Source organism: Polyergus mexicanus, unplaced genomic scaffold, assembly GCF_030449975.1.
Source record: "Polyergus mexicanus isolate NDT 795.1 unplaced genomic scaffold, iyPolMexi1.0 SCAF_20, whole genome shotgun sequence".
Taxonomy (NCBI): Eukaryota; Metazoa; Arthropoda; class Insecta; order Hymenoptera; family Formicidae; genus Polyergus; species Polyergus mexicanus.
The window spans coordinates 1,275,132-1,302,821 of NW_027223340.1; the positions used below are offsets into that span (position 1 = coordinate 1,275,132).

At 38.6% G+C, this 27,690-nt stretch overlaps 2 protein-coding genes across 2 annotated transcripts; one reads left to right on the top strand and one right to left on the bottom strand.

Moving 5' to 3' along the window:
* Positions 1–14,566: 14,566 nt before the first annotated feature.
* Positions 14,567–14,935, bottom strand: LOC138941625 (nacrein-like protein C1). Its single transcript, XM_070311468.1, has one exon. It carries the CDS (start codon positions 14,933–14,935, stop codon positions 14,567–14,569), a length of 369 nt encoding a protein of 122 aa, XP_070167569.1.
* Positions 14,936–20,987: 6,052 nt separating this feature from the next.
* On the top strand, positions 20,988–21,380 carry LOC138941626 (uncharacterized protein F54H12.2-like). The gene has a single exon (XM_070311469.1). It carries the CDS (start codon positions 20,988–20,990, stop codon positions 21,378–21,380), a length of 393 nt encoding a protein of 130 aa, XP_070167570.1.
* Positions 21,381–27,690: the final 6,310 nt, after the last annotated feature.

The window sequence follows — 27,690 nt, forward strand, 5'->3', positions numbered from 1 at the left end:
GCGACTAAAAAAATCATGTTTTTCTAATCATTATATGTTTTGTATATATATATAATTTTTTTATATACTTAAATTATATATATACTTTATAAAATCTTTAATCTACATAACAAAACATAATTACACAAGTATTCCAGCTGTAAAAGAATTACAGATTTTGAACCGTTTCCACTGTTGTCAGGTTCTGATATTTATCCAAAACAGATAAACATTCAATATAACATTGGATTTTGTACTTGGAGCTTACTCTTCTCAATGCATAAATTAAAGCCTTTGCCATTGCTGCCTCTTCTCCATTATCGTCACTGACAGGCTGTGAGCGCTTTTCTGTTAAATTATGCATAAGCATGTTTATAGTCTCAGTCGTATTGCCTATCATTTTAGACAGCTGTTCCTGTTCTTTATGAGACTCCTTTAGTCTCCGAGTTGCAGATTGGTCAGGTGATGGGGAAAGTAAATCTCTCCTTGCAATAGCTAATGACTTTGACTGACTAATTGAAGATACTGAAGTTGCTAAAGATTCTGAAGACGTTGATCTCTCTGGTGGTGGAGTTGAACCATCACTAAAAAGATTTGGAGTCCACACATTGCTAAACGATGATCCAGATGCTGACTGCGATGCTAACTGTAGTGCAGATTGTGGTGTTGACGGGGATGATTGAGTGATTATTGTACTCCCTCGCACAAAGTTGCTAGATGTACTGCGATGGGCCACATGTGGTGCCAAAAAGAGAAGGGAGTGATACAAGTACCATGTTTTCCGTGGCCTCTTAGAAGTGTCATTCCCTGTACCCGATGGCTCGTACATCTTCTCAAGGCGGTGTTCTCGAGTGAATTGACCGCGAAGAATTTTCCACTGTTTCTGTACCATGTCCACTGCAAAATAAAATGAACTATAATCTCTCCAAACTAATCTAACCTAAACTTATCCCTTGAATTATGCGACCATCCAGTATCCATAAAATATCTACAAACTATACAAATGAGTCCATATTTTTATCTCAAAATTAAAACATTTTTTGTTTATTTACCTGACATATTGCAGGCACTTGCGATGGAGCTCCATGTATCAGCGACGAAGTTCTTGTCTTTATATTCTTTGCACTTTTTATCATAAAGACAAGGATTTCTTTGGACGAAATTGGCGAGCAGTTCGCCAAAAGCTTCATCCACCTGATTTTCTTTGTCCGACATATTATTTTTTGTTTATCTCGCACTTCGCGTTCACTCCGCTGTGTCCGCGATATCATCGTATTTAACGCGACGTTTCTTCGTTTTCTATCGCCCGAGATAAAAGTTGACGAACTCCAGAAGAAACAAGAAACACGTGACAAAAAACACAATTGTCGGTAAAACAGTGCGCAAAGAGGCAAAAAGGCAAGAGGCAAAAAGCAAGAAACAGGAAACAAAGAGCACATTGTAGTTTAGCCTTTATTCTAATAAGATTTCAGCTAGCCCTGCATACTAGGACCCTGTCTGGAAATGTGGAGGACCCAGGTTCGAACCCCAAGAATTTCCACTCGCCCCGGAAAAGAAATGAAAAAAATAAAAAAATTTAAAAGAAAAAATTTAGAAACAAAAATCTTTTTTATTTAAATGATTTAAAAGGAAAATTTGCTTTGTAGACGTCGACGAGTCCTTTCCACTCTTGTTCAGAATTGAAACATTAAATTCAGTCGTTGAATTTAATCGATAAATTTAAACCGTAAATCCAACCGACAAATCTGAACGGTAAGAGCCGAAATCAAAACACGAGCGAGAGTAAACACCGTCGATCAGCCGATCAGCGCGTGATCGCGTGATATTCGAATGAAAAACTGTGACAAACAGCTGGATCTCGAAGGTTCGACGTCGAAAAAACCCTGTTATTCTCAACGGCAGAGCGCGAGTTTCCGCGGTCTGTCAATTTAGTCTGCCTGTAACGACGTTTCGAGCCGGTCGACGTTCGGCGAGCTCGATCAAATCCTTTTCTCTATTCGCGCTCGTATCGGAGATACAGTAGCTTACTCGTCTCAGAATCGTTCCGAATTGTCTCGCGTCCGATCGCGAACATATTCGCACGGCGGTCAATTCGCGGAACATCTCACAAATTATTCTGTCGCCGACGACGATTCGAGCTGGTCGATAGCAATCGATCATAATTTCTCGTGCCGTATTCTCGCTCGTGTCGTGTCGCGGTACTTATAGACCATTCGCGCTGCTGTTGTGACCATCGCTCGTGTAATTTGTGCTTGTGTCGTTCGTTCGCACATTTCTTATCGTTTCATTCGCTCGTGTCGTATGCGCTTTCGTCACTCTCGTTGTAAATTCTCAACCGACCTTCTAGCATACGATCGAGCATCGAACTCAGTGCGAAAGACGACTCATTGCCTGTATTACTACCTGCTCTACAATTATTGAGTTTGTGATTGTTAATTGTTAGGAATCCGAGAGTCGACGCTCGTTCCCTGCCTCGCGAAAATCCTCTGCCTCGTGTTAAATTCCATCCGGCGTCCGCGTGCAAGATTTCCGTTCTCGCGAGAGTTTCTAGCAATAAGAAGCTCTTAATCAAGATTTCCGAACCGCGAAAAAGAGGCAGCAATTAACAGGACAATTTGAAAATTTCCGTCGGACTCGCGGAATACGTGCCGTCGCTCGCTCCTAGTATTCTAAATAAAACGCATAGTTAAAACAATCTGCACTGGAGTCTTTTCTGACCTCTCCTTGTCCTCCAGCGAATCCACGGATTTGCGTTACACACCGCTTCTCGCTCATCTCTGAGCGTCTCTCTCTCTCAAGATTCGGGCGATCTCGTCGAGGTCGACTCCCGAACAACTCTTTTTTTTCCACAGACACCTTTGGGGGGAAAGACCCCAAACCGGCACAGCAGGAAGTCGGCGCCAGTGGCCGAGGAATGGGAGTTTGTTGTGTCTAGCTATAGTGGCCCCTATACTACTTAGGCTATTTCGCCGATTATGATGAATTGCTGCATATCGCGGGTGAAATAATAGAAATGCGGGAAACATTCGAACATAAGGAGGAAGATGCAGGAGATCTTATAAAATTCCTGTTATCTAAACCTCGAGAAAACCTCTTAAATGGTAAGCAAAATGTTTTATTTATATTAGGGAGAGTGTAATGTAATCGAATACGAAAGGCTTTGATCAATTTAAATTTACAAATTTATCATAATCTGTAGATCACCCCGGCGAATAGCGTACAAGAGACTCGCACTCAGACCCGAAAACGCAGAGATGAAGAAGAGCTCGAAACAGGACTTTCGGATAAGTCTTACGTTAAAAAATAAAATATAAATATTAATCTTTATACAAATTCTATATTCAATATTGATAATATATTAAATTTTAAGAAGAGCACGTTCCAATGAAAACGGCAGCGAAGCAGATATCATGAGGTGAGATACAAAATTTTACAAGAATAAAAATAATTTAGATGTCATTTTTATTTTATTTATAATTAAATTTTTCTTCTGCTTCGACGGTGCAGAGAGGCGGTGATGGGCAAAATAAAGAAATGTCTCCTGATGAACGCTGTAATCCCTCGTCGGAGACAGAAGATGGCGAAGAGGAGCCGGCGGAAGAGGAGCAACAACGACAACAAGAGCGTCCTGAGGTCGATATTAATTTTAATTACATAGAATTATTATCGAAAAATACGCGACAATTTCGGAGATTCGGTGTAATCGGGAGAGAAGCACGTTTCGCAATACGTCCATTACATAGAGGTGGAGATATCTATCATTTATTAGAAAATGCGTTCCGTGAAATTAACGCGTATACGATAAATTTATGCGAGCCTGGAGATTATGTGGGAATGTCTTTCCATTCGGCAAATTTATCGCAGGGTCCTGTAGGATTATCCTTTCGATCGGCTAGAGACATATCGTATGAAGATATTTGGAAACTCGTGAGTTCAGTAGCGCAGAGCGCTGGGGGACTCGATATCGTGGAACACTTTAACATTCGTGTTTTTAATGTCACGGTTCCTTTAGGTCGCGGACGTGTTAAATTGACTCGCGAAGACGTTGTGAAACGATCGATAGTAACAATACAAAATTCCGACAATTTATGTTTTCCTCGTGCTCTCGTAGTAGCGCGTATTTACCGCGAACGCGGTAAACTTGCGTACGGGGGAATTACATGAAAAATGGAATGCCGTAAGATATCCTCAATTCTCGCTTCAACGCGAGTTAGCGTTACAATTAACGAGGAATGCTGGTTATTTTATCGTTGACAATATCGCCATTGTCGTTTTTAATTTTAATACTTTTGGCCGCGGCACGAAACCGTTGTACGACGGAATCGCGATACTTGCTTCTCTCGGGCGCGAACCCTCGTTACGCTTAAATATTATGTATTACGAGTGTTCGCCTCATTATAATCCTATTACAAATTTAAAAAATGATCCTGAAGGCTCACAATGTTAAATAACAATAATTGTAAACCTATTGTAGAGGGCTAATAGGAGTCATGCACAAGATAGAGGACGCAAAATAAATCTAACAATAAGATTAAAATTAATAATTCAATATATATTTAAACGTTTCGGTCCATCTTCTGGCCATCTTCAGTATAGATATAAATGTCAAAAGTTGTCCATGACAGAAAATTAACAATGATAAACGATGTAACAATTATTAAAAGAAAGTGGATAAAAACAATATAAGTAATCCGGATAAAAAATGTACGTCACATATAAAAAAGAAAAGGTCAAGAGTCGTCAAATTCGGAGTTTAATCTTACGTCCATCATGCGCTCCACATCCTCAAGTGAAGCTTCCTAACGGTTCCAACCATTAGAAAAGATACAACAAATGCATTTGATCTGGGAAAATTATTACCGTTGTTATGTAAAAATTAAACTTTAAATGAAGGAGGCACTCACCATGAGGACGCGAAAGCACAAAACGAGACAAAACAACCGCACATGTCAATTGTTAAAACACGACTAATTTGTAGACAACTATGTTCAAGATAAAAATCAGAATTAATAACAAAAATAGTCTAACATTCAAACAGATTCTCCAATATCGGTAAATAAGCTTGATCAAGGTTGTCTGTGTCGCTCTGTAAATTTAAACTATTTGACTGCTTTTTTATATGTATCATCTCTGATAACAATTGTCTAATAAAAATCGGCTCCTCATCCAAGATCCTAACATTATCCCAATCAAATTCGTGATTAAATAACCTGTGATCAGTAATCACTGAGTGCTGTGTGGTATTTCTATTAATATGTCTCTTATGTTCACAAATTCTTGTTTTTAAAAGTCTGCCGGTTTGACCTACATAAGACGCATCGCAGTCTAAACATGAGATTTTGTAAACTACGTTGTTATGTAGTTCTTTTGATAATGCATCTTTATGCACCTTAATAAATTTGCTGAGTTTGTTTATTCCGGTATATGATATTTTTGTGTCTAAATCTTTTGTGGCTTTTTTAAACAATTCAGAGATTAAAGGAATGTAATAACAAAAATAGGATATTAAAATAAGATGTTTTTTCTTTGTTATTTGTATCCACGGTATTGGGCGAGGAATTATTGTTATTACTCGATGTTTTTGATATGAGAAAATGCAAACGTTCTCTCACTACCTGGAATATGAGAGGGAGTGGATATCCGTTATTAAGAAGGATATTGATTAGTAAGTTTTCTAAGTTTTTTTGTTGAGATCTCGGATGGGAAAGCGAAAAAGCTCTGTCCGTTAACCCGATGATTGTACCCTTCTTCTGACATAGAGGGTGTTGCGACCCGAAATTGAGGTACCTCCCCGAGAACGTAGGCTTGTGATACCAGTCGAACTCAATGAGACTATCCTTTATAATAATGGTGATATCTAAAAAATTTAAACGGTTGTCAACACTCTCTTCCATTGTGAATTGCAATCTCGGGTGGAAAGAGTTGAAAGTATTTAATACGAAATTCAGTTCAGAGGAGAGAACCGCTAACACGATATTGTCAACATAGCGAAAGTAAAATGGGAGGGCAAATGAGAAGGTCGCAACTGCCCTGTTCTCCAGGTCTTGTGAGCCCATGGGTGTGCCAAAAGTTTGTTGGAAACAAGAATTATTAAATGAGAAAAAAGTAGAGTTGAGAATGAATCGGATCGCCCTTAAGAACTCATGTCGTGGAATACTACATTCGCTCTGTATATAACTCCATCTGCTCTCGATGCTAATCATTGCTAATTCTAACGGAACATTGATGAAAAGAGAGACTGCATCCAATGAGATCAGTTTGTACCGATCATCTACACGAATACCTCTCAATTTTTTAACTATTTGAAAGCTATTAGCTACATAACTCTTCGCTTTCGGAATAGCATCGTAAATTATATCGTGTAAAAATTGAGCGAAAAAATAAAGCGGAGTATTGATCGAGGAGACGATGACACGTAAAGGGCAATCCGGTTTGTGAATTTTTGGCAGCCCATAAGCTCTCGGTAAAACGCCATCAGTACAGTTCAAACTCTTATACTTTGCACTCGATACATAATTATTATTTTTCCATCGTGCGAGCAAGCAATGGAGATCCCCGATCAATTTCTTAGTAGGATCTTTTTTAATGGGTAAATATGTATTGCTGTCTTTAAATAAATCCAACATTTTGGAAAGATACGTATTTTTATCCATTGCTACTGTGACATTTCCTTTATCAGCCCTCGAGAAAATGATATTCGGATTATTCTGCATAAATTTCTTAGTGATTATGGAAGCGTTAATTAAGATTTTGTTTACTGATGAATTGCGGGTGTTGGAATGAGAAAATTTATTTATTATCTGGAGAGATCTGTTTCTGATGGTGAGTCGAATGTTAACAGAAAGTCTGCTAATATTATGTTCAACTTTTTTTATTAATATAAATGGTGGTTTTTTGTTTGCTGATATTCGGTAAACAAAAATATTCACCTAACTGTAGAAGGCATTGTACTTCTTCTGGAATGATTGAATTCGAAAGATTAACAAACCATTTATTTTGTTTATCAAAAACAGATGTAATAGGAATTTTGAAATTAGAGGGATCCAAGATAATTTCATAAGAGAAAGAAGAAGGAGAGGGATTATTGGTGAAGGAATAAATTTCTAAAGATGCTTCACTCGGATCGTTGGAATTAGAATTGAGGATTTCTTCTGATGATGTTATCCGTTGTGTGTTGTGAACGGAGCAAAAATATCTAATCGGGCTAATAAGGCTTTGAGTAGACTTTAGATGTTTATTTAATATCCACTTGAATTTCTCGTCTAATCTCGAATGCTCACTCGCAAAATGGAATCGGAGAGATCTGTATTGTTTCGAGAAAAAATTATTACAAACAGTAATCGGTAAGATGCTTGAAATCGTACGGGCAAGATTCATAATCATAAAACTTGTGGCACGAATTGAACTATGTGCATCTCTTATCTCATTGACCAACAGTCTTTTAATGAAACGATGTAATAAATGATTGAATTTAGAAATAGATCTTATGTGACGTAGATTGTTTTTGAGGTGTGAATAACAATTCAAATGCGGAGGTATGATATTGTGTCTGATGCAGTTTTTTAGGAACCTAATCCGCGTTTTCAGTTTTGTAATTAATTTCTGTGAATTTATCCACTTCTTCATATCTCTAACAATTCCATCTCCAAAGTTAAATCTAATATAATTAAAAAAAACGAAAATAAGTATGGGGACGCATTTTTCAGCCTACGTAAATTCAATAATAATCCTGAAGGCTCACAATGTTAAATAACAATAATATTGTAGAGGGCTAATAGGAGCCGTGCGCAAGATAGAGGACGCAAAATAAATCTAAGATTAAAATTAATAATTCAATATATATTTAAACGTTTCGGTCCATCTTCTGGCCATCTTCAGTATAGATATAAATGTCAAAAGTTGTCCATGACTGAAAATTAACAATGATAAACGATGTAACAATTATTTAAAAAAAGTGGATAAAAACAATATAAGCAATCCGGATAAAAGACGTACGTCATATATAAAAAAGAAAAGGTCAAGAGTTATCAAATTCGGAGTTTAACCTTACGTCCATCATGCGCTCCACATCTTCAAGTGAAGCTTCCTAACAGTTCCAACCATTAGAAAAGATGCAACAAATGCATTTGATCTGCGAAAATTATCACCGTTGTTATGTAAAAATTAAACTTTAAATGAAGGAGGCACTCACCATGAGGACGCGAAAGCACAAAACGAGACAAAAATATAAATTTAAACGCCGCCGCGGATTGCAGGAATTATTGCGTACCGTGCAATAAAGGTTATCAAAACGATAAAACCGGTCATCGCTGTCCGAATAAATGTCCTCGATGTTTCGCTGTACCGTCGTGTAAACAGACGCGAAAATCATAAAATGCAACGCGTGTAAACGTACATTTTTCGGTAAGGAGTGCTTTGAACGTCATCGTAATATAAAATCGTATGATGGCAAATCGACCAAAAGTATTTGCAATATTGTGCGATTTTGTGACGGATGCGGTCGCATCGTTAAATCAGACATGAATGCGGCGTTTCTTACTGTAAACTATGCCGTTTGCCGAAGCCTGAAAACCATTTATGCTTCATGCAGCCTCTTCGTCGTAATAATAATTCTTCCGTTGAAGCGTCGTCTACGTCATCTACGTCATTGACTGTGCTGACAACGGTTACACATGCCGCGGAGGAGAGTTTTTAACGTCGAAGAGGCAAACGAACGTGCATACGGACGCAAAAAAGAGCGCGTAGCATTCGTATTTTACGATTTCGAAACACATCAAGACGAGACGCTCGAAGGTACGATGAATGTAAAAAAACACGTTCCAACGTTGCGTTGCGCAGCAGATTTGCGAAGTGAGCGTGAAAAAAAATGACATGACCGTGCGTTGTCGTTGGTGCGGCGTGCGAGAATTCATATTTCGTCACGATCCGGTAAAACAATTTTTCGATTTTACAATGCAAACGACAAAATATTTCAAGAAAATTATATACATAGCGCATAATGCGAAAGCGTTCGACGCACAATTTATTTTACAATATATTCTTGAAAATCCCAACAATTTAGAGCCTAAAATAATTTTAAATGGTACAAAAGTCATGGTGCTAACGGTGGGTGTTGAGATGTAATTATTTCTTATCTTTATGTAAGTCATGCATCAAACTCTGAATGTGAACTACCCTCAAGCACCTAGACCGTATACACTCTACTGAGGTAGTGCGCATATAGCGTTTTCTTATAGTTCATGCTCGTAAGAACAAAAAAAAAGTCGAAACACGTGCTAATCTTCTTCTATTAAAACGATCTCACTTATATTAAAGACGTGTGAAATTGCTTTAATTGCAAATTGCCGAAAGACAGACACTTCCAGGGTGTAGGTTGAAGCGAATGTGATAGAAAAGGTATCTAATCACAACGTGCAATAATAATTGTGAATGCTTCGATGCATGATATTTAGGTTATATATCTAGCCAGTAACATATATACCATTAGTTTTAGTTAAACATTAAAACCCATGTTACAGGCGCCTTTTCAAAATCATTCAAATATATATTCTGTTCAAATCAAGAAGAAGTTATTATTTGTATGGAACTCCAAATCCATAAAATCCTACAACAGTGGGACATACGAAATTCGTCAATAGTGTTAATTATATGCCAATACGCTTATCCGAGTTACCAAAGATTTTCGGATTACAAAATACGTCGGATAAAGGCATTTTTCCGCATTTGTTTAACACTATCGAAAATCAGTCATATGTCGGCCCCTTGCCTGACACGCATTATTTTTCTCCGGAGACAATGAAATCGGAAGAGTGCGAAAAAGAGCGCTTTCTTGTATGGCATGCTGATATGCGACAAAAAAATATTGTGTTCGATTTCCAACGCGAGATTGTTCGTTATTGCCATACCGACGTTGATATTCTTCGTCGAACATATATGGCGTTTAGAAAAATTTTCATAGATCTCGGGAACGTATGTCCATTCGAGGAATGCACAACTATTGCTTCGACATGCATGACAGTTTTTCGGAAAAACTTTTTGCAGCCGAATACGATAGGAATCATTCCAACTGATGGATATAGAAATCATTCGCGTAAAGCTCTACAGTGGCTAGTATAGATGGAACACGAGCTCGGTTTTTCTATAAACTACGCAGGACGTGCGCGCGAATATCGTTCAGTCGATGGCACGCTCGTCGACGGATACTACGAAACATCTGACAATAGGACAACTCAGCGCCACGTGCTTCAATTTCACAGGTGTTTTTGGCACGGATGTCCAACTTGCTTTCCCATGAATCGCGATAGAACAGTTTCGTCAGCGGATTGCAAGGATACGATCGACTCGCGTTACGAATGAACTTTCGCAATCTCGTGGCGGCTTCGACAACGAGGATACCTCGTAACGGAAAAGTGGGAGTGCTCTTTCGACCGGGATATGCGCGATAATCACGAAATGCGCGAATATCTCGAAAATCATCCAATGGTGGAAACACCTCCGCTCGATCCTCGCGATGCATTTTTCGGCGGCCGCACGGGAAATATCGTGACTCGTTATGAGGTTACGGGTACGGAGAAAATACAATACGTGGACGTGTGCTCTTTGTACCCTTATGTATTGAAGACCGGGCGCTTTCCCAATCGGCCATCCAGATATTTACGTCGGCGAGGAATGTTCCGCAATAATCGGAAGGGCACCGAATTATAATTTCGATACGCTTGAAGGACTCATACGTTGCAGTACTCCCACCACGCGACCTACTTCATCCGGTACTCCCATATCGTGTGCAGGGAAAATAGCTTTTTGCTTTATGCCGCATTAGTTGCGAAATATTTTCGAAGGTGCCCTGTACACATGACGATACTCGTGAACGCGAATTCGAGGGTACGTGGGTGAATTACGCAAGGCCATCGAAAAGGGTTATCTCGTGACAGCTGTAAGCGAGATTTAGCAATATAAAGTTAGCCAATTCGATCATACGATAAATCAAGGCGGATTGTTCACCGAATATATAAATACATTCTTACAGCTTAAACAAGAAGCCAGTGGATGGTCGTGCGAATGCGGAGAAAACGAAGACGAGGCTAAAGAACGATATCTGAGGGAGTACGAGAAAACCGAAGGTATCGTTCTTGATAAACGTAACGTCACTCGAAATCCCGGTTTACGTTCTGTCGCGAAGCTGTGCTTAAATTTTTTTTGGGGAAAATTCGGCCAGCGATCCAATTTACCAAATACCGTAGTCGTGAGAACGCCTCAGCGTCTTGCGACATTGATGACGAGTGCTGAGCATGAGATAACCGGCATATTACTCGTAAACGACGAGGTAATATATGTTTCGTAGCGATTGCGAAAAGACGTTCTTTCACCGATAACGAATTTTGTAATAGCTGCATATACGACGGCGCAGGCGCGTTTAAAATTATATTCTTAGTTAGAGCGATTAGATCGTCGCGTTCTATATTACGATACGGATTCGTGCATTTATGTAAGCACAGCTAATCCGAATGAGTACGAATCGCGTACGGGAAATGTTTTGGGCGGCATGACGGACGAGCTTGAAAGCTACGGCCGCGGTAGCTATATCAAGGCATTCGTATCGGGTGGCCCTAAATTTTATGCGTACGTTGTTGGTGCACCGGACGGACGAACACACGAATGCTGCAAAGTGAAGGGCATAACCTTAAATTTTGAAAACTCTCAACTAATCAATTTTATTAGTATTAGAAATTTGATGTTAGCTAAAGAAAGGGTACGGGAAAATCAAAAAAATGAAGAAAAATCGGCTGAAACTTCGATAAACTTACGGTTTAGAGCAATTCGGCGTTTCTTCTCTGTTTTCTCAACTCTTGTTTTTAAAGTTGCAATATAACGAATTCGCGTATTTTCCCTCGTGCTAAGAGATAATCTTTTTTGCTACGCAATATAGTTATATTTAATTGTAAATAAGAATTTTTATTGTACAAATATTTTTATGTAAAATAATTTTTTATTGTATAAAGCATAATATTTTTATGTAAATAATTTTTTATTGTATAAAGCATAATATTCTTATGTAAGAAATATAAATAAATATAAATAAAACTGTTTTTAAAATAATGCTACGCGAAAACATTTTCTCTTTTCCTATCCTTTCTTCCCGCCGTCTCCGTGACGTCATAGCCTCCGTCCTAAGACTCCGTGTCAAACAGTCTCAGGTACCAGTATTTCATGACTCTTTCTATCCTCTCCAGTGATGACGTTACCGAACGTCTACCTGCCTAGTGCGGCCTCTACCGCCCGGTCAACTCTATCCGTACATGTACGCACATGTTCAGCCCCGACGTATCAGTTACTTTATTCTAGCAGTACCTTATCCGATTTTCTATTTTCACAAAGAGGGTGGAGGGGAGGATGAAATATACCGTACATTTCTCGGTTTTTCTGTAGGGGTGGTGAAGCGGGGATGCGTATACCGCTCGATATCTCCATCCTCGGTAGTCGCCATCTTGCCGATACTTACACACGTGTTATTTTGCCGCGCTTTTCCTTCTCCCTCAAAAACAATGCTCCTCGTCCAATCAAACTGCCGGCCACTATGGTGCGAACCAATCAAAGTGCGGAGACCTCCATGCAAGAAGGCCACTCTCCACAAATACTACATCTAATCCTTATTCTAATAAGATTTCAGCTAGCCCAGCATACTAGGACCCTGACTGGAAATGTGGAGAATCCAAGTTTGAGCCCCGATCGCACGCTCGGAAAAATAAAAAAGAAAAAAAAAATTTTTTGTAACGATGCATCCCTCCACCGTTACCCGGCCGTCGATCCGCCGGAAGTCCGCCGCCCGACAAACACCGGTCGGGCATAATGTGGAGGCGCCGAGCGCCCATTTTTAAAATGTAGAGAAAGACGTTCGAATTTATAACCGCCGTTGAAGACGCATTGTTTACCGGGAACCGTCGCCGCGCTCGGGTAACCGTACCGACCGTTCCCGAAACCGCCCGAGTCGCGCGCGGCGGTTCAACATTAAACAATATGCCTTAAAACAGTCAGGCATATTACGCACGCGCACCCGCCGGAAAAAGCGGTATAAATAAGAGCACATTTTCCATCTCGCTACCAGATCTTCCGCAACAACCACCAGAGTCTGTAAGACGCCTGGAATCCAGAACGATTCTATAACCGCTCAAAGAGAGAGAAAACGGGGTTGGGAGTACCCAGCCTCCGCCGAGAGTTTGCGGCATCTCTGAGAGCGATCCTTCGAATTTCTACGACCGAGGAACACGAGGTTGGGCGCACTCAGCCTTCGTCGGGAGTTCTCGACACCTCGCACGAATCCGTCCACCTAAGTGCAACGGCGATCATCCAGTGGTAGGGAGTTCCCTGCCATTGACGGGTGTTCCCGTCGGCCGTTGCACTCCTGCATTCCACGGGGAAAACCATCCCGGACGAAACCAGACTGCATTATCCGCGAACCAGCAGTAATTCCGCGACCGTCATTGCCGCGATCAGACTCGCCATTAATACGGCGCGCTAAGTCCCGCTCAAGGGGGAGGATCTAATCCTGCCGCGACATCGATCGACGCAATCGAATCAATACCGGCGCGTCTAAGGACCGCCCACCGGACCGACCGAAATTACCGCCCGGTAGTTAGCGGCCTCTGCCGAAATCCAGATCCGCTCGTGTAATCGATATTATATCGAATCACCGAAATCGCGCTCCGCGCCGCGCCTCCGTGCATGTAATTCGGACCGACACGACCACACCGTTAACCGATTCCGACACTCACATATACACGAGTGCATCTTGTCGCGCACACATCGTCATTCGCCTCGCACATATACTGTCGATACATTGTACACATATCACTTAGATATTATACGTTCGCACCCATATACTTCCGATACATTGTACGTCATACTTAGATATTACACGTTCGAACACGCACTCGCTCGCTTATCATCTCATTCACACACAAGCGCACACGCTCACACCCATACAGCGTTTATACACTCACTCTGTATACACACATACTTACACGCAATAAATTATATTCTACCTCACGTAGCTTTCGTTCGTCTCTCGATACCCTTTCACAAGCCCCGGATCCCGACCGAGTTATCCACGACCGCCTCGCGAAAGCGGTTTATTACATTTTAATAGAAAAAATTTAAAAGGAAAATTGCCTCGTAGACGTCCACGAGTCCCCACCACTCTTTTTTTCCACGGACACCTTTGAGGAGAAAGGCCCCAGACCGGTACAGCAGGGGGTCGGCGCCAGTGGCCGAGGAGTGGGGGTTTGTTTTGACGCACCATTAGTGGCCCCTATACTACTAACGTATATAAATTAAAATTCTTTTCTCTTGTTTTCGAGTAGTTACATGCGTGCATGCATGCATGTAACTACTTTAATTTCTATATGTATGCATACATCAAAAAGAAAGAAAATCAAAATGTACAGCATTATGATCGACATTTTCAGCGTTTTTAGCATCGTCGCGCACGACACATACATGCATATATACATATAGATAATTTATTCTATCATAATATTGTATATCTTATTTCTTATTATTTATTTATTTAAGTATATGTAATTTGATAAAACTAACCTTTTTTACGTTCTGCTCCATTCTGGGGCCCGTTCCTATCGTTTCCATTACATTCGCCTACGGCGCCATCGCCGTTGGCATCGGCGTCGGCGTCATCGCCATCGCCTTCGTAGCCGTTGTCGTCTGCGTCGCCTGCGTCCCCGTTGTCATCTTCGTTGTCGCCTTCGTAGCCGTCGTCGTTTGCGTCGCCTGCGTCCCCGTTGTCATCTTCGTTGTCGCCTTTATAGCCCTTGTCTCCTACGTCGCCGTCGTCGTCTTCGTCGCCGTCGCTGTCGCCTTTTGCCCCACTTTTGCAGGCAGACTGCCTTCGCTTCGTTTTGCAAATATATGAGAGAAGGATATTGACGAAGAGACATATATGCATTTGAATAACATTATACATTATTATAATTTATCCAGCGTAACACAATTCATAAATTTTAATAATATATTTATATTATTATATATAGAAAATATTATTTCGAAATAAATGTATATACACAGGATAAAGTACTTACATCTCGGCATATCGTTGCTCATCTTCAATTGTTGCTCGTCTTATCTGCACTTCTAGCAGTCTCCTCTGCTCTGTTGCTCAAAGACAAATGACGATTTTCTGTCCGATTCCGGACACATACACCGCTGCCACATATGTAGTAAGCCGGTTGGCCACAGTAGTTGATCGTGTTTGTTCGTAAATAAGAATCTCAATTCTCCATGTTGTTGTGCCTCCGAAGAGGCACGGTAGTTGGGATCGTTTGCCGGAAGGAATTTAGGAATTCGGGCTTCATCCGAGAACTGCACGGACTTTATTTAAATAAAAATTACACCTTTGAATTTAAATAAATATATAAATATCTGTTTTATTCGTGACTTGGCTTAAGGGGATCCAAAAGCGACGAGCGAACTCCGACGGATTAGCGCCCTCATCTAAACAGAACTAAAATTGTCGATATTATCGACACGATTATCGATAATACCGACAATTTGGGTTCTGCCGTTACCGATACTAATATTTATGCAAGATTTATGTGTATTATTAAAAGCAACTTCGCATTGTGTTTAATATGTTGAAATTAGACACAACATTGTGTATTTCTACTGCTCTATCGCCTCGCACGCGTATCTAAGCGTATAGATAACAGTATAATATAGACATGTCTGCCTTTATCACATATTTGAACACAATTTCACATTGTTCATACGGGCTATGTGTCTTCCCATATATCTTCCAAGAGGAATAACATTTGGCTCTGTATATATATATATATGTATATATATATATATATATATATATATATATGTATATGTATAATATGTACATAGACGTATACAGATGTATTTGTATATACATATATTATGATACTGTATATATACATATAGTATGATATATATATTATGATATATATGCATATAGTATGATATATATACATATATTCTGGATATTATCATGTAACTTTCTATAAGTTGCGATCTATGCAATGCAGCTCATTTTTTTCAATTGATATAATCAATGGATATAACAACAATGTATTATTTATACAAATATATATTATATTATGTCTTTTTTTTGTTCGTATACATAAATGTTTATATATTTGTAATAAAGATTTCTAATAAATTGTTTGTCTTGATCGCAACAGAATATATTTTTACAATATTCTGAATATTAAAAATATAAAATGGGCCCCTCCATCGCCCATTTCCGTGAGAACGAAACCATATATACCAGGTATATAAATATGAAACCGGAATTTGCCCAGAGTTGGCGTTAGCTGTCAATGTAGTTACCGTCAAACCGCATCTTTGGCGCCATTTTCTTGTTTTGACATCTGATAAAGATTTTCAACTCACAACAATACAAGTTTCATACAACAGCATAGCTTTTAATAGCGTTGAACATGTCGAATTTTGTGCCTGGAAACTACGATTTGCGGACAGCATTGATTTTCTGTTACCATTTGAAGAAAACTGCTGCAGAATCGCATCGAATGCTTGTCGCAGTTTACGGTGAGCATGCTCTTGGTAAATCACAGTGCTTTGAGTGGTTTAAAAAATTCAAAAGTGGCGATTTTGACGTGAGAGACGAAGAACGTGGAAGACCATCGAAACAGTTTGAAGACAGCGAATTGCAAACATTGTTGGATGAGGATGACGTTCAAACGCAACAACAACTCGATTTGAATCAAGCTTTGCGTGAAAAACGACCAGAATATCAAAAAAGGCAACACAAAATGATTTTGCTTCATAATAATGCACCGTCACACACAGCAAAACCGGTCAAAGAAACGATTGAGGCGTTTAGTTGGGAAATACTTTCGCATGCGGCTTACTCACCAGACTTGGCTCCATCCGATTACTACTTATTTGCATCGATGGGACACGCACTTGCTGAGCAGCACTTCACTTCTTACGAAAATATACGAAAATGGCTCGATGACTGGTTTGCCTCAAAGGAGCAACAGTTTTTTTGGCGTGGCATCCACAAATTGTCAGAGAGATGGGAAAAATGTATAGCTAGCAATGGGCAATACTTTGAATAAAATATTTTTTATCATTTTCATACAATAAACGTGTATTTTCTATGCAAAAATTCCGGTTTCATATTTATATACCTGGTATATTTCTTTATATCTCTCCGATTTAAATTTGCAGATTTAGGCGTTTCTTTCCAACGATATTTATTATATATATATATAAAGGATATCAGCAATATTTGTGTATAATTTTCTACAAGTCACAATTTATGACTTCTTTGCTAAGTAGATATAATGGAAAGCAAACAATAATGCAAAATATATTATGCAAAACCGCATCTGGTATGAAATATTTACAACCAGTTCACGAAAAGATCGCTTCTAAGATCAAATATTTCGGCAATATTTAGAGCGCACATGCAACCCGCATCTAGTATGAAATATTTACAATCAGTTCACAAAAAGATCGCTTCTGGGATCAAATATTTCGGCAATATTTAGAGCGCATATACAACCCGCATCTAGTATGAAATATTTACAACCAGTTCACGAAAGGATCGCTTCTGGTATCAAATATTTCGGCAATATTTAGAGCGCACATGCAAACCGCATCTGGTATGAAATATTTACAACCAGTTCACGAATAGATCGCATATAGATAATATATAACACACATATAGTATGCTCGGATCAGAAAGAGATGGACAGAGAAGAATGGGCAAAGAGAAAGAGGATATGAGTGCAAATGTCTATACAAGTGCCAAAAGTAAGAAAAAAAAGGAAATAGTTGAATCTTTCTCCGTAGCAATACTTTATGCTCACTAATGTTTAGCGACTGATGTGAATTATTAATCGATATATCGTTGTACAGCCATTCCCTCGCTTACTCATTCCTATTCTCTCTCTCTCTCTCTTTCTTTTTTTGGCCCATGTCTGTCCATTTCTTTATAACAAAAATACTATATGAGTACTAAATACTATGTGCATCATATACATAAAATGTGTATGTTCATGTATTGTAGTAATTCTAAATTCTATTTAAAGATTAATTTTATGTTACAATTTTTTATACAAAGGTCTTTATGTTGTTTTCTATTTAGGAATTGCTTTAAAGATATAATCAAAAAATAAAAAAAGAAATTTGAAATATTACATTTTTATATAATATTACATTATCATATTTATATTTTTGTGTAAACTGCATGGAAAAAAGCTCAATTATATCTAGCAACATATTAGTAATATATAGTATACATTAAAACAATTCCTTCTAGAATTATGGTATATAAATATACTAACCTTTTGACCCTTATTCTTTTTAAAGAAGGTCTACGGGCAAAGCGAGGCAAGCGTTTCTCATTACATTTTCGCCCCATTATATGAAGACACTATAACTACACAAACACAACACTCGTTTTTTAAATTCGACGCGTTATAACGCGTTATAACGGTTGAGCACACTTTTGCGGTTATCTCTCGTTACGCGTATGTACACAACACGCATGACTGAGACTGAGACTGAGTACTGCCGCGCACTGATATTATCGGATGTGCCTGGCTGTGTGCGTGTGAATAGTACAGTCGCCTTATTCTGAACGTACAAACATACTTAGATACATGCATGCTACAAATATCGCATAATAATAAAAACAAATGCGCATCTTTATAAACGAATATTCTGTAACCGAATAAAAAGTTATTTTCATATTGATTAAAATTAATTCGATACATAAAAACATTATTTATTAATATTTTACGACGTGTCATTTTAATCACAATAATGTAATTAATGCATTTAAATTATTTTTGGATATATAAAATGTGAAATACAGACATTTGATTTTCTATAGTAACATGACATATATATACAGGGTGTCCGGCGTCAACCGCATCACCGGTCATGTGCAGGTAGAGCAGGTGAAACCGAGAAGAAAAGTCCTGTACCAATTTTTTATATAATACTTAATAAAAGAGTTATTATTGAGTAAGGTCTGGCCAATCAGCGCCGATCTTTAGCCGGGCGCACGTCGTTGAACCGCGCGACTGATAGTGTGCGCCGCTGCACACTTCACAGCGCGCGGCTCATTGACGTGCGCCCGGCTAAAGGTCGGCGCTGATTGGCCAGACTTTACTCAATAATAACTCTTTTATTAAGTGTTATAGAAAAAAAAGGTAAAGGACTTTTCTTCTCGATTTCATCTGCTCTACCTGCACACGACCGGTGATGCGATTGACGCCGGACACCCTGTATATATATATATAAATTTTATAATAATTTATATATATTAATCTAACGTGAGAGATTATAGATAAAGGGAGCCTCACGAGCGAGACTTCGGAACTCTTCGATATTTGTCGTCTCGCTTGCTCCTTCATTCTTTCTCGCTTTTACTTTTGTCGACTCTCCAGCATCGCGCGGGAATCTTTCCTTATCTACTATATATAAACATGTTATAAAATAAAAACTGAAATTTTCATATTGTATTTTATTAGTATAAAAATAATTATAATGGATTAATGAGATTCTTGCGATTAAAATAACACCAAATATGACATAAATCGGATAATTTTAAATGAAATAAGTAATCATAATTTTAATAATATAATTGATTAAAAATTATCCGATTTATGTCATGTTTAGTATTGTTTTAATCGCAAGAATCTCATTAATCTATTAGAATTATTTTGATATCGATAAAATACAAAAAACAGAAATTTTACGAACGATATGTAACATGTAACCCGAGATATTATAGATAAAGAAAGCCTCGCGAGCGAGACTTTGGAACTCTTTGATGTTTGTCATCTTGCTTGCTCCTCGTTTTTTATTGTATTCTTTCATCCCCATTATTATATTCTTTTATTTCTTCGACTTTTATTCTTTCTATTCTCGTCTTCCTACATAATAATACATTAATTTATTCGTCTTTATTTTATACAACATAAATGAGATATTGTGTATGTCATAAATAGAAAAAGCATTTAATTATGTGTATTTTTGTATGTACATGTGTTGTATTTAACTATAGTTAAATAGAAAAAGAAAATAATTTGTGTATCTCATTTATGATGTATCAAATAAACATAAATAAATAAATTTATTTATTTTCATGTAGGGAGACGAGAATAGAAAGAATAAAAATTGAGCAAATAAAAGAATATAATAATGAGAATAAAAGAATACAATATACAATAATGAACGAGCAGAAGGAAAGAGAGAGAGAGAGAGAGAGAGAAGCGCGAGTGAACGCGTAAGTGAATATGCGAGAAGCATGAAGCTAAGCGATACATAGCGTACATAGCGTACATAGCGAGCAAACGATTAGAAAAAGACAGAGCGTATCAAGTGTATGATCGAGAGAAAAAAGATACTGCAATAATGTTAGTGCGTACATGTATATTACTCTACACGCATGAAAGAGACAAAGGTAGTACGATTATGTCTGTCCTTGTCGTGTAAGATTACAGCTCCGTCTATCGCGACATCACGCAACTAATCTACTGCTCTGTTTTACTCTTGAGCCTCCATCTCGCACACACACATATGCGCGAAAATTTTATTTTGCAAAATCTTTTTTATAAAGCTTCTAAACTCACTTCTCTAAGTTCACTTATACTCTTTGATGAAATGCCGAGTGCGGAGTTTACTGATTAGGCACGTGTAGATTATACATTTGTTATATTAAGTAAATGTTGACGCAGAAGCCGATAACAAAACTGTAATTTTCTCATTTTTTTTAACTTTTCATATGAAATGTTAAACTCCGCACTCCGTTACTATGTGTACCTTAATTGTGGAAAAGGATTTGTTGATATCTATAATCAACAAAAAGATTTTGCAAAATAAAGAATATTCGCGTTCTGTCGGTAATATTGGATCCCCTTAATGGGGATAGAAAATTAAATCCGTTTAATTTCAATAATTACGGAATAAATTTCTTCTCGCTATACGTCGACGGTATGCAAATTCCTTGTAGACTGTTACAACTGGTTTTCTCACCGGAGGAACCGCTTTACGTCGAAGCTTATCAAACTCTCTTCGCGGGAACGGGCATCCATTTTTTGAACGAAGGAAATTCTATAAGTAGAGACGATTATTCCAAGGGATATACGTTATTCGCATTTGATCTCACGCCCGATCTGTCTGCTAATTACGCAGGGCATTGGAATCTCGTAAGACATGGTAGTTTGCGATTAGAAATGCGATTCGAGAAAGCTCTCACTGAGACCGTTAATTGTATTATTTACGCCAAATTCGATAATGTAATAGAAATCGGCTCGTCTCGTCAAGTCATCGTCGATTTTGCCGGACAGATATTTATCACGCTCAAGTATTTGACTGTTACAACGTAATACTCGGAAAATTTCCCTCCTTTTTCTCCCCTCCACATTCGATCAAAATGCCAGCAGCATAAAATATCAAAAAATATACAATATAACAGAAAAGAATTCAGTTTCATTCGAGACACGAACGTCGACGCTTCGCGAGCAGTTTAAACTATTATAACCGCGCTGTCGAGTGCGCTCCAGTCTTCACAAAATGGATATAGTCATCGACATACAAGGTTTCCGCGATGCCAATGCGAAGTTTATCCCCAAGGAAGTTGTTATTATCGCGCTTGATGCTCCATTCGTCGGACATTGGATTATGATGCCCCCGTATTCATTTGGCGATTTACCAAGAATGTAAGATATGAAAATAACTGGCATACACGAAATTATCACGGTATTGAATGGTTTGACGGTGAAGCTAATCCGAAATATTTTACATCACAACTACGTGAAATAACAAGACAGGCACGATACATTTACGTCAGAGGTGCCAAAAAAGAAACCTACTTGCGGAATCTACTCTCCAGAAATATATATAATTTGGAAGATATTTCTCCCGCATTCAAAAATCTGTCACAGGGAGAAGTGCGCGGACGATATTGTGGTTACCACGGATTTCGAAAATTTGGAATCTTTCATTGCGCATTACGCAACGTATATAAATTAAAATATTGGTTGATCGAGCGAAATAATATCGTCTACGGCAATACGAACGTTAGTACTCAAGCTACTTGTGGTTCTCCGGATAATTGAAGTTTAAATGCCTGTGACGACGACGACGACGACGACGACGACGACGACGACGACGACGACGACGACGACGACGACGACGACGACGACGAGGAAATCAGTAGCGCGTATGAGATTTCGCGCGATAGAAATGAAATAGAGAAAAAAAAATCTGCAAAAATCCGAGCGATCAATAGAAAAAGAAGAAGAGAAATTTGAAAAATCTGAATTATCGTCGTTGATGGATAGAGACAAGCTCGAAGCAACTACTAACTACACACAAGCCGACATTGAAAACTCAGCGTTACAAGCCGGCACGACCAAAGACGCACTACCGAAGGAGGTAAAAACCGAAGTTATTGAATATATAATACCGCTCGTTCGTTCGCCTCCGTACCAAAATAATGAACTCTCGCGAAATTCTACAAGCATTGCACCACATCAATGCCAGGCATGCGGGAGTTCATCCAGCCGACAGAGTCCCGAGGGTGTGGACGAGGTTGACAGCCATCGTCGCTAATACGGATGACCACAATCGACCTGGAGAACATTGGGTCGCCTTCTTCCTCGACGAGCATGGTACAGGCACATACTTCGACAGCTACGGAATACCACCCTTGCACCCCGGATTTCTCCTCCGACTTCGTCGAAACTCCATCATCCATCGTTGGAATATTCAACAATTACAAGGAATTTTTTCTCAAACATGTGGACAATATAGTTGCGTATTTTTATATTATATGTGCAACGGTTATGATCTTAATCGGTTTCTTAGTCTTTTTACCGAAGATTGCGAACATAACGATCGCTTAATCGTACACTTATTTCGTAAAATTTTTCTTCGCGAAAAAAGAAACAAGTGAAACATTGTACGCTATGCGTTGCCGTGTTTAATCATGTAATTCGAATTGTAATACGTTATAGACGATGTACTCCTCTGTAATATCTTAATTATATATAATAAGAATATTGATTTATGTAAAATCAATAAACGTAGGATGTTTTTTTACTTAAATTGTTAAATTTTTTTCATCTCCCCTCTTTCCTTTTACAGTATAATGCTCCAAACGCTTGAACTTTTTAGCGCCTGTTTTTTATTATTCTTTCATTGGTTGAGGTAACGTAATTTCTTTCGGCGCGGCAAATGCGAAACCCTATAGAAACTAAGGGAATTAGTCAGCCATAAAATGAAAATAACTAAAAATGGGCAGTGCTAGAATAAGGAAACTTTTTCCCCCACTTTATTGTTCTTTTGGAAAACACTGGGGGGATTATGTATAAATTCTGATTTCCCATGAAAAATCCAACATTAGTTTTTCACCTCTTGAAATTTTTTGTGCGTTAAGTTAAGTGAAGTCCTAGTGTGCAAAAATGTGTGTCGCTGATATTTTAAGAAAAATCGCATTATTGTGTGCTGTTACTCTACCGCGATTTGATATCAAAAAATATCTCGACCGCATATCGGAGGAAGACAGCGAAAACAATTATCGCTTATTTAAAAAGGCCGCCAACAGCTGTTCGAGTGATGCATTGGTGATAGTGTTTTGCTTGGGACATTTTGGCGGTGATGTCCGCCTATTAAATATAGCAGGTGGAATTATAACATACCGACTAGCTACGGAAAAAAGGAGGATAAAGATATCGGCGGCTATATAACCCATCTTCTAATGCATTACCATCGACAACGTGCGTTAGGTAAATATATTTCACTTATAATAATAACAATTACAAAAAAATGTAGTAAATTTTTAATTTTTATTTTAATAAAATTTTTATTTTTAATATAGGAGCGTATTATTATCGTAATCGCTACCTGCACAGACTTGCTTTTTACGACCCCTTCTATTCTCGTGACGTCTCCATTCTCGGTGGCCGCCATCTTGCCGATTCTTACACACGTGTTATTTTGCCGCGTTTTTCCCTCTCACTCAGAAACATGCTCCTCATCCAATCAAACTGCCGGCAACTATAGGGAAGCCAATCAAAGCGTAGGGTCCCCTATGCCGGAGGACTAATAAGATTTCAGCTAGCCCAGCATACTAGGACCCTGTCTGGAAATGTGGAAGACCCAAATTCGAACCCCGAGAATTTTCACTCGCCCGGAAAAAAATAAAAAAAATAAAAAAATTTAAAAGGAAAAATTTAAAAGGAAAAAATTTAAAATAAAAAATAAAAAATTGTCTCGTAGACGTCCACGCATCCCCTCCCCCTTTTTTTAAATAATAAAAATTGTCTCGTAGACGTCCACGAGTCCCCTCTTTTTTCCATAGGAACCTGTGGTGGGCATGGCCAGACAGGCACACAGCAGGGGGTCGGGGTCTGTGGTGGGAGTTTGTTGTGTCTAGCTATAGTTGCCCCTATACTACTAACGTAGTCATCGCCGTTGACAAGGACGGTTCGATAGAGGAACTAACCCCTTTGCGAAGAGGTTGCATATGACATAAATGATTTCGAGATTGCGGCGTCCGACGTAGCCTGCAGTAAGAAATGCCGCATTCGTGTTTTGCATTCGATTTAACCGCGCATCCGCATTCATTGCAAAATCTCACGACATTACAAACACTCGCGAGCGATCTACCGTTATACGATTTTTTACTACGATGACGATCGAAACATTTTGCACCGTAAAACGTTTGATTACATGAATCGCATTTCATAGGCGCAACGGAATCGGCGTATGCCGACTCTGCGAAACAGCGCGGGCATTTATTCAAGCACCGATGACCTATCTCGTCCCGAAAACTTACATTACACGACGTACAATAATTTCAAAATTTTCGCTACAACGAGAACTCGGGGAAAACATAAATTATCGGAATTTTTTATTGTTAGTATCGAACCCTTCGCAATATTTTCGCGTGTTAATTTCACACGTCCCCGCCCTGAAGGAACCGTAACGTTAAAAACTCGAATATCGAAGCGTTCCGCAATATCGAGACCTCCCGCGCTCTGCGCTACCGAACTCACACTTCCCCAAATATCTTCATACGTCAAGTCACGCGCAGGACGAAAAGATAATCCGGCAGGACAGTAGTATTACTAGGAGAGCTCTAACGCAGGTCCTCCAAGGGGAATGCGGGGCGAGGGGAAACCGTGCGGGCGAGGGGGCATGACGTCACGCGGGCGGAGGGGGATTTTGGTGGCACGGGGGAATGACGTCACGCGGGTGAATGCCGATAAGGAACAATCATTCGTCTAAAGTCCTCCTTTTTCTTTACTTAAGAAATATAGCATTTCTATTGATTTGTGATAAATGCTTGTATCTATATTTATCACAATTTTCTATGCTATTTGATAAATATTATTTGTTAGTATTAATGTTTGATTATTTAAAAAAATATGACAGTATAGATATATTATTATATTATATTTATATTATATTACAAACAAATAGCGTCTCGCAAGATTGCACGTGCGGCCGAATCGGCGCGGTGTATTACAAAGGCGGGTTATTATATTTATATTATATTATGAATAAATATAGCGTCTCGCAAGATTGCACGTACGACCGAATCGGCGCGGTGTCCTCTTCATTTCTTTTCTAGGAAGAGCCGTTTATTCGGGGGGGGGGGGGGTCACAATATTTATAAATAATATTGTTACGTTCTGCCGATGGATGATAAAAACAAATCGTGCAATAAACAGACCGTAATTATATTTATCTGTAACCATGAGAAAGATACAGGAAGATCGGTGATGAAACGACACCGGTCTCCTCGAGATGACAAAAAGAAAAAAAAAAGAAAAAAAAAGAGAGAGAGATAATAAAAGATTAGTGGAATTTTTTGGTGGAAAACTAAAAGATACCGACTAGATAATAAAATTCTTCTAACGAAATACCCATATTATTATTATTAGATTTTAAAAATGTCGACTATTTCTGTGCTTCCTTCTTTCCTTTCTCATAAGAAAATAGAATTTTTTCTAACATGATCACGTGCGAAGGAACCCTCGAACCGATATCCAAACTCACCAATCGACGATCACTATGAGTAAAATACGAAAAGTAGGAGAAACACCCCGTCTAATGAGAACACTGACATAATTTTAACTTATTAAAGTTGGAAGATCCCCACTTATGTACAACTCCAATTCGTTAAACCTTAGAGAGACCTTACTCCCACGCAATTTTTCTAAGAAGAGCCGTTTTAAGATGATAGATGAAATATATATATAAATGAAGAACGAAGGGTGTCAAAATTGTTATGCCTCGGGTGAGGCACGGTAATTTTCGGGATCGTTGCCGGATTTAGATTTAGGAATCTGGGATACGTCTGGCGGGTTACCCGAAATTCTGGACACTTTTTATATTCAATAAAACTTTTATTCACTACAAATGGTCTTAATTATAATTCGTCCTCGTGTCTATCATCTACTCGTGTCGCGTATCGCGTTATCTGACACTCGCGGACGCGTGTTTGGAGTCGGGTTTACGTCGCGAGACTCGCTTCTCGATCTTCACGATTTTCACTAAGTGTGACTACTCGCGACTATTAGCGTTACGGCCCGCGTAATATTAATTGATGGTAAAGACTGCCCGCCGTTCGTTAGCGGTGGGCCTTTTTATTAACTCCCCTTGGTTTCCCAGGAGGGGATCGTTTAGCGACAAGACCATGCGTCGTGTCGCTCGATTTTGCGGCAAGATCCGGATGCAAGCTAAGGAGTTCTAAGTAGGACTTCTTTGCTTGCATTTTCGCAATTTCCTTTCTGCTTTTCGGTAGGACTTCTACGTTGCATTTTCGCAACATCCTTATTCCGCGTGCCTTGGTTTCCGCGTTTTCGTAATGGGTGATTGCGCGGTCGCTTGGGCTTCGCGCGTGGCTCGCGTTGTCAGCGCTTCGTTCGGTTAACGTTCGTAACGTGATCTGTATTCGCGTTACACGTTGAGCAATATCTTATTGTATAAAATAATATCTCTCTAAAATAATATGTATCTAATAATTCGTATATAGCCTTCTCGGGCTATAACATCCCTCCTCCGTAAAAAAAAGAAAAACGGAGGTGTAAAAGTGATGTTTTTCGCAAAACAAACTTATTTTAAAAATTATTTTTTCTTATTCTAATGTACAACATTTTTCCCGTATACAATATGAGATATAATCGTTTCTTATTATTCCTATACTTATCTAAAATCGTGTACTTAGACTTCGTTTTAGTATGGGTTTTGGGAATCTGTAGGACATATGTGGTTCGTCTTCTTCGTATATCCTGACTGACGGTCGTTTTGTATATTTCTTTTTATTTTTTACAATTATATAAATTATTAATATTATTATAATTATTGTGGTTATTCCACTCGTCGCCATAGGATATACGAATTGTTTTTTCGTAAAGAATTTGTCATTATTGTCCTGTAAATCATTGTTTATATCTTTCAATTTATTTCTTAATTCTGTTAATTCTGAATGCTGTACGATATTCTGTTGTTTCGTGTCTAGTATGTCTGTATTGTCTCGTATAAATGTAATATTAATTTCCGGTAAATACGTTTCTATTTCGTTACCTTGTATGACTTCTTTTGATTGGATCGTCATTTCTGTTGTTATTAATTTACATTTATTTTGGAGGGTAATTTGCCCTGTTCCTTTAATTACTTTTCTAA